General features: G+C 41.9%; 1 protein-coding gene across 1 annotated transcript in view; it reads right to left on the minus strand.

Annotated features, from left to right (window-relative positions):
- Nucleotides 1-264: 264 nt before the first annotated feature.
- EXOG (exo/endonuclease G) overlaps nt 265-14807 on the minus strand; it is a 32370-nt gene continuing 17827 nt past the window's right edge. Inside the window, exon 5 of the mRNA XM_044424914.1 lies at nt 265-2375. Within this exon, the coding sequence (XP_044280849.1) occupies nt 1914-2375 (462 nt within the window). The 3' untranslated portion in view covers nt 265-1913. The remainder of the gene's footprint in view (nt 2376-14807) is intronic.

Raw genomic sequence — 14807 nt, forward strand, 5'->3', positions numbered from 1 at the left:
AGGGAAACGTTTTGCTGATGAGGAAGAGGAGAATAAAAAGACGGCAGAAGCACTAAAAGGCATCAAAATCAACAAGTTCAAAACCTGTTTTGAGCAGTGGAAAAAATGTCTCAATAGGTATATTGCATCAAACTGAGAGTACTTTGAAGGTGACTGAGGTTTGAACATGTAAAAATAAACACATGATTTTTTGTAAATAAATTCCAGCATTTTTTGCCCCCCCCCCTCTCTCTCTCTCACACACACACACACACACACACAAAATTGGTGCACAGGGCTTAAGAAAATGTTTATTGACTGACTGGAAACATTTCTTTTAAAATATTTGCCACTCAGAAGTTGTACATTATAGCCCAGAAAAGCCCACAGCTGTGATTCAGAGAAGCACAAGAGTAGAGCTGAAAACACCTTCTAAGCATTCTCCCTGAACTGCAGTCCTGATTGTCTCCATCTTTGTGTCACAAGTTTGGTGAAGTGGCTTTGGAGGAAAAAAGGAAAGGGAAATATTTCTGTGCAAGCATGGAAGGAAGCAGGGCCCTCATGCAATGAAGCTCATCCTGCATTTCTGAAGAAACAAACAATACAATTGAAGCCTTGTGGAAATGTGCATTAAAACTCACTTCATTTATCAGAGAGCTTCTCAAGGCATATGGAAACAGAAGCTTTACAGACATTTGTTTTCAAACAAAGAATATCAATAAAAGTAAAAGCACTGATAAGTTGGGGTGTTATGGGGGTTTTCTAATGATGTGATAATAGTGGAAGGAAATTAGAGGCTTTGTGTCAAGAACCAATACATTCTAGGGAGGTTTAGTTCAATGAAAAAAATTAATAGGGTGCTACAACAAAGAAAAGGTAGCCAGACATCTTGAAACATAACATAATGGCACCAAATAAATAAAAAAAAGCCAGGTACATAATGCAGGTACTTAGAAGTTTCACTGAAGGGAAAAATAATAAATAAAAATTATTATTATTTCTATACTGCCCATGGCCAAAGCTCTCTGGGCGGTTTACAAAAATTAATAGAAACTAGAGGTTATCAGAGAGATACGACACAATCCTATGGTCTCTGAACACTGCCTCTGAGGTCAGTGCCCCCCACCCTGCCCCTCACAGCTGGTATGGAAAGACCCTTGCCAGACGCCCCTTCAAGGTCGCAAGTGAGCCGTGGAGTAGGGGAAAAGGGTTATCCTGGTGGACGAGGAAGGGAGGGAGGGAGGGGCTATGGAGCTGTGCTGTTTCTAGTCAGCTGCTTACTTTTCTACCCTCCCCCTTGCCAGCCCCAAATCTATAGGGCTGCTGACAGCCATCCAGATAAAATGTAGAGCATGCGGTACGGAAATGTTGGAGCTTGCTGTTGCTACCCTGCCTTGCAGCTTGCACTAGATACTTGTCAGCCTCCTAGGTCGGATGCATCTGCTGCAAAGGCAACAGGAATGTACCCTTATTCTCTTTTAAAGATACAATTAGGTTTAACAGCTGAAATGTTTCTTCATACAATTATGATTGAGTACATACACATTAACTAACATCACTTCTAAAGCATCAAGTTAGAAAATGAAATCAAAACAAATTCTACTCATATTCCTACGGTAACTATTTTTTACCTTAGGTAAAATAATGTATAATACAAATAATACATTTGTATTATTCTTAGAACAGGCTCCAAATAAACCCAAAATCTGATGACTGATTTGAAAAAGGACCCAAACTAGTTGCCGAAAGTCCAGCTGCCAAACCGTGCTTCAGGGGTTGTTTTAATTTATCTCAGAAGAATGCTATGCTTTCCCCAGAGAAGCCCAGCCAGTTTAAAAGCTTGGCCAAGATTGCTTCTTAACAATACCAGAATCACTACATAAAAGCTCTTTACAGAAAATAAACACACAGGCTTGTTGTTTTTAAATAAGACATTAACCAGCTCTGCCTTCTCTCAGTTCAGTTGGCATCTGCATTTCTAATTCTTCCTTCTTCTTCTTATAAACCTTTAAAAGATATTCATTGGGCTTGATTCCTTTTTCCTGTAATTCAGACATGATCTTTCCCAAACGCTCCAGCGTCCTAGCATTCTGTAACTTGCGAGTAGTGATGTACAAAGTAAACTCCTCGAAATTCATTAGTTTACAAGTATCAACCTCACAAATATTTCTAACATCTTTGGATTTATCTACTTGTGGAAAGAAAATAAGGCCTGCCATTTTCTCTAGGTCTTCAATGTTAACTTGGAATTCCAGCAGCTGGTGGTCAAAGCCAATAGGGATGTTGGGCACTACGAAGGCTCCAAGTGCCAACGGATCTGTGGAAGCTTCACTTTGTCTGGCAAGAATCACTTTGTACAGATGTGAAGGTACAGCCACATCATCTTTTCCAATTACCTATCAACAGAGCAGAGAGATGGTATCGTTCAAACTCATTTGAAACTAGGCTATAATCCCCCTACATCTAGAAATATCTTCCATGTAATGCGCATTTGCCAAACAGATGAAAGGCATATTATATTGAAGACCACAGTATCAAACTAGTTGTTACTTTCTCATGCAGAGTTGCCAAATTAGACTCAAACTACAATGATCCTGCTCACCAAACAAACATGCTAAAAGGAAAAAAGTACACAAACATATATATTGCAAAAAGGTTGTAAGAAGAGTCCTAATTCCCTGGAAAGGCCTGTCTGTCTATACAGGAACTGATTAAATGCCCATGCCCGCAATCCTTTCCCAGGAAATCCCAGAAGATGTAACTCCATCAGGGAACAATGTTCCCAAATACACAGAACAAGTGGGATGCACAGCAAAATGTTGCCTTGTGGAATGGATCTACTCCGTGTTCTAGGCACGCAGGCAGGTCGGCTTCCATGACGCACCCCCCCCCCCGTACGCACACCATCCTAGCACAAACTAAACATCCTATGGTAACTGAGCATACTCAGTTCTCATTGGGTTGATTGCAGCTCCTCCTTCCACACCCTGAAGTTTTTTGGGGGAAGAATTCTCTGTGCTTCTGCAAATCTTCGGGTTCCACCCAAGCCTGCCAATACTTTACAGAGAGTGCTGTTTGGGCTAAAAAGGGATGGGCTGTTTGGGCTACAACACTTGGAAGACAAGTTGGTGTATATGATTCTCTGATCTTTTAGGAAACTGGCAATTCTCAGGCTGGATCAAAGGAAACCATAGCAATTAAATCATTTTATTTCATGCTATAGAGCTGAGAGAAAACAATCTATGAAGACCATAGTGGGTTAAACAGATGCTGTGTAAATTGACACTGATGTTGGTTTTTGCCCAAAGTTTACTCCAGCACACTGATTGCACAAATTCCCTTTTGTACTCTATACAACTGATTTGCCATTAAACTGAACAAAACAAACTGGTGTTAAATTTAACATGATTGCAAGAACAAAAAAAAATCTCAAAGACAAGATCAACTTTCTTCATTTATATGTGTGTGTATTCTTTTCTCTACAGTACTAGATAGTTATAACAGGCGACTTTAAAGTAGTTTGAGAAGAACAATAAAAAGTCAAAGAACTATGATGAACAATGCACATATAGAAGTAGTCCCTGAGTTACGAACATCGAACAAACTGCCACAACACCTATTAATATTTTTAAATTACCATAGAAAATTGTCATCATCATAGAGAGAGGAAGCAAAAAGGGAGAAGGGGAAGCCTCTAAAGCAGGCCTTCCTGGCCCACCCATCTGAAGAAGGAAATCTCTCCAGCGCTTTGCTGCAGAGAAGAGGCACTGGTGAGTTTGCAGAGGGCTAGAGATATTCAGCTTTTCCACTTTCATGGAGGTCCTGCAGACTCAACCCTGTAAATGCAGATGGCCAACTATATGTGAGCTGACTTACAAATATGATTTAAAGACAAAATTCCATTTTCTCAGGACCAGAACTCATTTGTAACCTGGGGACTGCCTGTACAGATTATGGGCACATGAATGGGAAGCAAGTTCTTACCAATTATGAAACTCCTTTTATCATAGCCACTGCTTAAAACACATATATGGAGATATCACAGAAGTGAGTACACCCCTCAACATTTTGTAAATATTTTATTATATCTTTTCATGTGACAACACTGAAGAAATGACAGTTTGCTACAATGTAAAGTAGTGAATATTCGGCTTGTATAACAGTGTAAATTTGCTGTCCCCTCAAAATAACAGCAATTAATGTCTAAACCGCTGGCAATAAAAGTGAGTACACCCCTAAGTGAAACTGTCCAAATTGGGCCCAAAGTGTCAATATTTTGTGTGGCCACCATTATTTCCAGCAATGCCTTAACCCTCTTGGGCACGGAGTTCACCAGAGCTTCACAGGTTGCCACTGGAATCCTCTTCCACTCCTCCATGACGACATCACGGAGCTGGTGGATGTTAGAGACCTTGCGCTCCTCCACCTTCCATTTCAGGATGCTGCACAGATGCTCGATAGGGTTTAGGTCTGGAGACATGCTTGGCCAGTCCATCATCTTTACCCTCAGCTTCTTTAGCAAGGCAGTGGTCATCTTGGAGGTGTGTTTGGGGTCCTTATCATGTTGGAACACTGCCCTGCGGCCCAGTCTCCGAAGGGAGGGGATCATGTTCTGCTTCAGTATGACACAGTATATGTTGGCATTCATGGTTCCCTCAATGAACTGTAGCTCCCCAGTGCCGGCAGCACTCATGCAGCCCCAGATCATGACACTCCCACCACCATGCTTGACTGTAGGCAAGACACACTTGTCTTTGTACTCCTCACCTGGTTGTCGCCACACACACTTGACACCATCTGAACCTAATAAGTTTATCTTGGTCTCATCAGACCACAGGACATGGTTCCACTAATCCATGTCCTTAGTCTGCTTGTCTTCAGCAAACTGTTTGCGGGCTTTCTTGTGCATCATCTTTAGAAGAGGCTTCCTTCTGGGACGACAGCCCTGCAGACCAATTTGATGCAGTGTGCGGCGTATGGTCTGAGCACTGACAGGCTGGCCCACCACCTCTTCAACCTCTGCAGCAATGCTGGCAGCACTCATACGTCTATTTCCCAAAGCCAACCTCTGGATATGACGCTGAACACATGCACTCAACTTCTTTGGTCGACCTTGGCGAGGCCTGTTCTGAGTGGAACCTGCCCTGTTAAACCACTGCCTGGTCTTGGCCACCGTGCTGCAGCTGTTTCAGGGTCTTGGAAATCTTCTTATAGCCTAGGCCAACTTTATGTAGAGCAACAATTCTTTTTTTCAGATCCTCAGAGTTCTTTGCCATGAGGTGCCATGTTGAGCTTCCAGTGACCAGTATGAGAGAGTGAGAGCGAAAACACCAAATTTAACACACCTGCTCCCCATTCACACCTGAGACCTTGTAACACTAACAAGTCACATGACACTGGGGAGGGAAAATAGTTAATAATGCCCAATTTGGACAGTTTCACTTAGAGGTGTACTCACTTTTGTTGCCAGCAGTTTAGACATTAATGGCTGTGTGTTGAGTTATTTTGAGGGGACAGCAAATTTACACTGTTATACAAGCCGAATATTCACTATTTTACATTGTAGCAAACTGTCATTTCTTCAGTGTTGTCACATGAAAAGATATAATAAAATATGTACAAAATGTTGAGGGGTGTACTCACTTCTGTGATACACTGTAGATTCAGGTCTAGCTAAACTATGATGTGGCTGTAGCTAACCTCACTATAATTGCCCTTGTGCTTTGGGAGAGTGTAGGCAGGCTTGCGACTTCATGGTTTGCGACTGACCGCAAAGGATCAGAACGGGATTCATCTTACTCTCATGATGCCTTCCCTAGTACTCGCCCATTCAACTATCACAGTTCCAGGGCCAGAATCCTCTCCCTCCAACTAGCTTGTTGCCTTGTTTGCCCAGATATGTTTGTGTTGTCTCGTGTACAGAAAGAGCTGTTTCTCTGGTGACGTGCCCACTGAACCTTCAGGCCAGGTTCCATGCGGGACAGAATCACCCTGTGAGCTGCCTGCGTTGCCATCTGGAGCTAGACACTGCAGCATTGAAACGATTTTCTGAGTCGGAGTTCAATATTTGAATGTACAAACAGGGAATTTGGGTAATATGTTGAGGTCGTCACAAGGCCCTTCGTAAAGCACAATATCCTTAGCCACACCTTTAGCATTTTGGTTAGTTTCCCCTCTTTGCCTCTTTCCCATTTCCCTTGCTGGGTTTGTTATTTTCTTTGCAGTGGTCGGGGCAAAGAAAGAACCTCATTTTAATCTATCACTCTAAATTCTCTTGTGAATTCATGGCCAGATGTGGAAGACCAAAAGGTATCCTGTACCCTCTTTAAGTTTCCCACTGTCTGTGGACCCACCAGGAAGTGAAGTTCTCCAATCCTTCTCGCCTGGCTTTCCAGACACTGTCACCTTTCTATTGAAGAGGCCCTCACTGTCCAAGGGCATCTCAACCCTGGGCTGAGCCTCCTGCAACAGGCTTGCCACTCCACAGCCACGCATGTCGCCGGATCGCCACTGCACTGACAAGTCGACATCGTGGCAGGCAGTGCTGATTTCCTCCTGGAACACCCCATCAGTTCACAAGGTTGTTCTGGAAAGGACTCAGCTAGGGCACGCAGGTTCCCCCACAGGAAGAGCTGGTATCTCCCCATGGTGGCCGCATAGCTGGAGATGTGGAAGCCTAGTCCATTGCCCACAGACTCCTCACCACAGTGCTCCCACAGCATCCCTCTCGCTCTGCCGGAGTGGAGTGTGTCCCCCGTACTGCTTCCACCATGAGCAAGCCTGGCTGCAGAGGATGCTGTAGGAACAGGATGGCCCTCTCTCGGACCCGGTACGGGCCGTCTGAATGGTGGGATGTTGGCTGCGGCTGTGCCAGCACATTGCACAGCTCCTTCATGGACTGGAGCAGCATGGGAAGGAATGAAACAGCAACTGCCACGGAGTCCTCCATTTGAACGTCACAGGGAGGATCCACCAGCAGTTTGGTGAGCTGTTGGGTGTCCTGCCCAAGCAATGTCACCATTTAGAGGACCTGTACAGAGAAGCTCCCCGGGTGTTTGGAGTGGGATCCCAGACCTTGCACTGAGATGGCGTTTTCAGGTGACAAAGGTATCTGGTCATCATAGATCGGCAGCTGGTGTGAATCAGATGCATAATTGGCAGTATCTGACAATGATGACTGGTCAGATGGCGAGGAAGTTCACTAAGGGTATGGCTGCACACCTCGGACTTGAGTCAATCCACTCAATTTTTCTGGTCCTTGGATTGGAATGGATCTTTATCTTGTTAATGACGAGTGCCTGGCATTGCAAAATATCCCAAAGTTCACATTTCCCTCACCATTTCCAGAGCCCATGATGCTCTTTAATCCTCACCCATCACCCAACTTACTAGTTGATTACTCCTGTATTCTCCTGAGAATATTGCTGAGACACCTTACAAGTAAAGACTGGCAGATCTCCTAAATTCCTAGCCTTGAAGCCTCCTCCAAAATACCAGTTCACAGCAGCTGGCCCACTGCTACTGCAAATGCAAACAAGGGAAACAAAGGAAAGCTAGAGAATGAGTATAACTAACACACACGCACACGCGCGCACACACACAAACACAGGGAGGGAGGGAGGCATTTGAGGTGACTGGGGGCAGCTAGTGGCCCTTAAGGCTTTGCACTGAAGAACACTGTGCTAGGGGGATTGTATATTAAGCATTTTTCTCTTCTGTAAGGTGTTTGTTATAAAATAAAGCTTGTAATATTTATGCTGAATAACTGTTCTTGAGATAATTCTCCCCACTTGAAGTAGTTTTTCCACTTTGATGGAGCATAATCTGTTGAAACATTCTGCATAATCTCCCATATGTTCACCACATCTCTAGGAAAGATACTTCCATCTCTATGTTCATTATGATGTCCCTGTATATATGAGTTAATGCACATATGTAAAAAATATAAAAGTGGCCACCAAAAACAAGAGAGCCAGTGTGGCGTAGTGGTTAAGAGCATGGGACTGGGACTCAGACGATCTGGGTTCTATTCCTGGCTCAGCCATGGAGCCAACTGGGTGACTCTGGGCCAGTCACAGACTCTCAGCCCAACCTACCTCACAGGGTTGTTGTGGGGATAAGATGGAGGAAGAGAATGATGTAAGCTGCCTTGAGCCCTTTGTAGGAAAAAGGCAGGATATAAATTGAAAAAAAAATAAAAAATAAAAAATAAATAAATTGGCCAACTTTAGGGAGGATACAGTTATCAAATGCTACTAGTCTTCATGGTGATATGCTACCATTAGTATCAGAAGCAGTATGACCATACACAGAAACAGAGCAAGTCAGAAGGGACCTCCCGGGCCATCTAGTCTGACCTCCAGCACCAGCCGGCTCTGCTCACGACATATATACCAGTCCCTTGAGAACATGGTGGGAACGTGCTACCATTGCCCTCATGTCCCATATGCAAGTTTCCCATGGGCAGCTAGTTAGTCACTGTGTGAATAGGATGCTGCACCAGATGGACTCTTGGTTTTATCTCACGTGGAGCTTCTTTTGTTCATCAGGGGACATGTGGTAACAATGGCTCCTAAGAGGGAACTGGATAGCTCCAACACCCTTGTATTTTCAGCAAAGTCTTCTTATTTACAGTAGGAGGCAAGAGCATCTTGCACAGAAGTAAAGAATCTAAATATTAACTTACTGGCAACAAGAGTGTTGCTTTTACTTTGTGAACTGATGGGTAGCAGACTTTTTATGATTATACTGCTTTCTTTGGACAAGTAATGCATACTATTCCAAATGATTGTTCTGACCAAGCAAACTCAGGGCAGGGAGGGGGTGAAATAAGCATGTTATTAATAACAACTTGTATCTTTATAGGCTTAAAGGCCCCGTCCTCATTCTGAGAAACCATACCAGGAAGTAATGGAACTTTGATTCCCCAGTGCCATCTAGTGGATCTTCTGATCTAACTGTGCCATTCTCAGAACTTGTGCATCAATCTCCATTATTCAGAACTGACACACATTTCTCTTGCTGCTTTCCTAAGACAGAGGGCATATTCCCTTATGGTAAAGTGAACAGAAAGCATCTTAGGACTATCCATGCATACACGTCTTCTTTGATGTGTGATCATCTATTCACATACAAAGAATGATGAAAGAGTCACCATTTGCTGTAGAAGCACTAACATATTATCCAAAGAACAGCAGAGGCCCTGTATGGTAACAGTAACTTGCTGTGATTAAAAGCTAACACAAATCAAGCTAAATGAAGAATTATGTGGTGTAATTCTTTCCCTCATCATGCTTTAATGGCATGCTGAGGTACACTAAACAGTATGACACAGCTCACATTTAATCACAAGTCTTTTAAAGTCTCCTCTTTCGAGAGCCATTCCTTTTCTCAAGTTCATAGTGTTTACAATTCCCTTCCTAGTCAAAAAATGGTATGCATACAGCAGCCTGGAAATTTTTTAAAGTATTTTATATATAATTTGTTATATAAAACTCATTCTTCTGGAAATACTAGTTCATCTGAATTCATATAGGTTCTCTTGTTGATCCCATATATCTGCATGTCAACCTAACAATTTGTACAAATGCCAGCATATGTCTAAACCTTTGCTTATCCAGTATTTTGCCTGCCCTCATGGGCTACTCGAAGATGTGAAGCAGCATGTAACCCTTCCTATCTTGTATACACAGAGACACTACATCATGGCAAATCACAAAACAAAATCTATGAGTCCATGTCACTTACACTAGGGTTTGTAAGTATAAATGTAACAAATTAGAAGAAAAATTATATTTATGGGTTAATGGCTAGTAAAAAAATAAGGGCAGGGAAACAGGAATGGAGATTGTGATGTGTATGGTATGGTAGAGGGCTGTAGAAGAACAGTCTGATTTCTCCTCTTATAGTTGCCTGACATGTACAGTTTCCCTGGGTGTAGCTCTGGCTCGTTCCATCTCTCAGTGTTGCTGTACGTGGAAATGCATGAGGTACTCTGATTTGCTGAAGTGATGTCTTTTTCTATTGTCCCCACAAAGAAGAAAACTGTTTCTCAATCTATCTCCACTGAGTGCTGACCTGCAAGCAGAATCTTGTTGAGCGTGAATGCCCAAGTATTTCACTCTTGGAACTGTCAAGCGGTAGTGTAGCTAGGCTGAAGGTAGGGCCTCACGGCCTGAGGGATCTAGGGACGCTGAGTGGCTGGACTGAATAGGCTCAGCATCAACTCTTAGGCCAACACAGGCAAGTTGGGGCAGATGATGGTTGCTACAGCATCATTTCTTTTTTAAAATTATAGTGAGGAGGGACCCAGGAAGGCATCATGTGGTTACAGGGAACACATTTAATTATTTTCAGCTGAGATGTACACTATCTTTCTCTGCAACAAAATGATGCTTATACTTAAATCAGTAGCTTTAGCTTCATGAGAGTAGAGGCAAACTCCATTTATTTCTGTGGAGTCATGATGGTGATATGTTTAAGAATGTTTAAAATATAAAACTGCACATGCCAATATTATTTCTTTTTTAAAACCAGGGTTGGTTTGGATTTTTGTTGTAGCATATTAGGAAAGTAGGGACAGTTATATAAAGAGAGAGACAGAGAAATTTTAGCTGTGTGAGTCACAACTGGAGCAATGCACTGGACTCTCTAAAGGGGAGGATGTCATAAGACCATTAAATCCAAGGTCTAAAATTGCCTAGCTGCCCCATTGCTGTCAGGAACCCATTCAACTCAGATCCTGGACAGAGGACTGGGACCGTGCAGAAAACCTCCCTGTGCGGAAAATCAAAGGAACCTGAAACAGATCACAGGTAGGGACCTCGGTCGCTGACTCCTTGTCACCCCCTGGGGCTTTAGCGCAAAGGTGACAATAGACATAGCAGAACACAGTGTCACCAGCAAAGTGCCCATCTGGCTGCCAGAAGCCTTTGCCACTAAGGAGAAAATCCTGTTCAGGAGAAAGGATCAACTGGGACATGGCTGTGAGCAATGCACCAGCAGAGGGCTAAGAGAAGATGGAAGCACTGTGGATATTAGCCGTCATCCTTTATGGACTTTTCCTAGGTTATTAAAATTATTTTATTTTAAAGGTATGGAAATATTTTAGCATTTTGGGGGCATGGTAAATGTTGGGCTTACTTTATCTGCTATAAAGTAGTCAGCTGCCTCAGCAGTGTGCAATAACAATTAGATGAACCTGCAGATTTTGCCTCTGGCTAAGCTGCTCCAATGAAGCAGGACACTGGCAACCAGACTCTGGTTCCAAGGGCAACACTGAACTGGAAGGCTGGATGTAGAGACTGGAAAAAGCAACATACTGCACTAGCTTTTGCACAATATGGCTGTGCCACCCACAGTAACTTGGTTTGCAGGGAGATCAGTACAATTATGTGGTTAGGGGGAGGGTGCTTTGAAAGTGCTGATGGAACACATCTCAGCCCTCCCTGCCAAAACTGTATGATCATTCCCCACCGAACTTTAGAGAGAAAATGCATTTAGTACAGCTGCTTGCTCTTCAACCCATTCCATCTCCAGATGGCTGAGTGGAGCTTACTTTGTGACTTCTTCATAGCAGCTCAAGTATCACTCGTTTATTCTCCTCTGCAAAAGACCCCTGTGTTCACAGTGGCATGGTATGTTCTCTTCTCAACCAAAATTCCTTCATAGTTGCAGATTCCTTAACTGAGTCTATGCTTATTGTCCCTGCTTGTCTACAGAACTGTTATTCTCTTCTTTGTTCTTACATAGTCTGTGACACTTCAGATTTCTCTTTTCTTTCTCATTTAGATAAATGATAGGTCAAGCTGTAATCACTCTGTGAGTCAGTTCTCTTAAGGTGACCAGTTTTAAAAAAATCTGAATTAAACAGCAGATTTTAGAATGGATAACAATGCCTGGGAAAGAACAGTGTGTGTGTCTCTGTGTGTGTGTTATAAACAGCAAGGCTTAAACAGATAATAAAAGGACAAAATTAAACATGTACCTTCCGAAGGGGCTCACACTGCATGCAAATCTGAGTACTAGGTGCAGGCATGGAGAAGAATTGAGGGCAACATTAGTATCCAGAATTTGCAATGGCAAGCCACTGTACATTGGAAACATAGTTAGAAAAAGGAAGGAATACCTTAACAGGGTAATCCTATGTATATTTATTCCAGAGTAAATCTCACTGAGTTCAATGGAGCTTATTCCTAAGTAAGTGCAGGTAACATAATGTCCTCCACTTACTTGACATCAAGTTAAAAGCTGGGAATTACTGTCCAGTAACAGTCCAGGAAAGTGGGCTGTAAAATGTTCACACAGTTTATCAGTCCCATGGATGGAACCCTGAGATGTTCACCAAACTGAAAAACTAGCATTGCACAGCATAACTGTGGTAACCCATAAGGTATCATGTTATCCTTATTTTCCATCTGTACTAAAAGCATAAGGAATAACCATAGATAGGACTAAGTGTAAAAATATGAGTGAAAAGTTCCCAGTACCGATCTCACCTCAAACACCAATATATTAGGTCATCTTAGAAAAGCCACTGTTGATTGATCAACAGTTGATTGACTGTTTTATTGATCTTAGTACCCTTTACCCAGCCAGATGGTAAAAAAAAATAATAACCCATGATATAGGAATACTGTGCAAATGCTTGAAATGCCTTGTATAAATGCCAGGTATGATTATTATTCCATACCCCAAAAGATGAAAATGGGAGATGGGAATGGTGTAAAAGAGCTGCTATGACTTCTTGCCAATGCCTAATTATGTGGCCAAAACCTCGTAATACTAAGAGTAAGCAAGTAAAAAACGCGTCTCTAAGAATTCCAAGTCTTACCACATTCTGTAAGAATTCCAAGATAAATTGAAAAGGCAGAATTGAAAGGCCTCCACAGGAGACAGGGATCTGGTGTCAGGAGCCTTTTGCACCCAGGGTATGGCAAAGATGACTTTTCTCAAGTAGATTGTGACTTGCATGGGAATTCGCTTCGGTTCATGTGATGTTGCAAACACACAACTGATGGTGACAACAGCAGTTGGACATCAAGCATGAAAAGAGTGCCTCAGGGACACAGTACATGAGAAACTAAACCTTAACTTTACTGAGGGGATAAACCAAGACATGTGATTGAAAGTTTGTAAACTCATTGATTAGGATTCATACACTGTTATTCTGAACTTACTATATCGCTTTGCTGACACCACTGAATTGGTAGGATGATCCCAGTATAGCATGATAGCATAGGGAGGGGCTTGCATTTTCATTGACTAGTTTTGCTGAAATGTGTATGAAAAGAACAGGTACTAAAGGGATACTTCTAAGCAAGAACTATCAGACACAATTAACTCCTTTTGGATTCTAGTCCTAGACTGTCTGCCTAAACCTGTTTTGGACAGACAAAAAATGTCCAGAATTTGTTACCCTCTGAAGACTGGAGGGTCTGGCCATCTTACTTTACTACAGGTTTTGAGTGTATGCAATGCAATTACAATTCTTTTGGGGCAATTATATTTTGCAAGTGGAATTTTGCAAGTAAATTTACTATAGTGGGACACTTTAGGTAGTTTACTTACACTTAAATAAAATAAATAATGCACTTAAATAAAACTGAGTTCTAGCTTTCCTTCTGTGATCTAGATACCTGATCTCCATTACACAGTCTGTTTACAAAGCAAATGCCAAAATTCAGCAAACCATTCTAAATACTTCACATGCATGCATTTTCTTAATGCAGCTGGTAATCAGGGTGCATGCTGGCAAAACAATGGGGTTTAATATTCAAGGTACAATATAAATAAAGTTGCCCCTGCTTATAATTATCTCCCAAAAGGACAGAAGCCCTCCAGTAATTATGACTACAACCCAGTTTTAACCTAGTTAAGACTATTTAGATTTTGTTGACAGCAATGGGAATGGCCATAGCCCAGTGGTGGGTCCAGGTTCTATCACTCACATCTCTGGCTAAGGCTGGGAAAGTCTCCTGTCCAAGACCCTGGAGAACAGCTGCCAGACCATCTAAGTAGGCAGTATGAAACTAGATGGGCTCATGATTTGACAGAATAAGGCAGCTCATGGGATTAAAACAACATAGCTGTATAGGACTACAATCCTGAATCCCATTTATTTCAATAGAACGTAAACATCTCCAGTTTTTCTCTAGACAATGGTTATAAAGGGTATGGGAGGAGTTTGGGCTAAGAAACAATCAAACAATCTTTAGCTGAATCTTTGAATCTACTACATTTAGATTAACCTGCAGACTAGCAAAACTTCAATTCAGGTGTAGTCCTGAAAGCAAAAAGACTTAATATAATAAATGAAATTACCATTCAATTGTTTGGATCTAGAATTATTCCTATTTAAAGCAGGCCTATTGAAATGAATGGGATTTAAGTTAGGCTAAAAACAAACAGGTGCATCTTTAATTTACAGCACTACCAATTAAATTACTTTGCTTAATCAGTTAGTTCTTTCATGAGGAAATATATCAATTAGTTATTGTGATCCTAGTTATTCTTAACCAAAGTTAAGAGAGAACATTGGGAATATGTGAGCTAAAAATCCTTTAAAAAATCTAAAACAAATAAATAAAATGACTTGTATTATCAAGTCATTTTATTTTGTCAATTTTGTATTCTGGCACAAAAACATGAGTTTTTTTAAGGTACTAAACTTAAGGTATTTTCCTCTCTAAAATAATCAAGTTCAATAATATAAAAATCAGGTCAAATGACAAGCAGCGCCACACACTTCTGAAAAGGGGGTTAGAGCATGCTACAAAGAAGTTACCCACTTGACCTTGAAAGGAAAGTTCATTTTCTCACAGGGACTA

This window comes from Varanus komodoensis, unplaced genomic scaffold (genome assembly GCF_004798865.1).
Source record: "Varanus komodoensis strain SLA01 unplaced genomic scaffold, ASM479886v1 scaffold15, whole genome shotgun sequence".
Taxonomy (NCBI): Eukaryota; Metazoa; Chordata; class Lepidosauria; order Squamata; family Varanidae; genus Varanus; species Varanus komodoensis.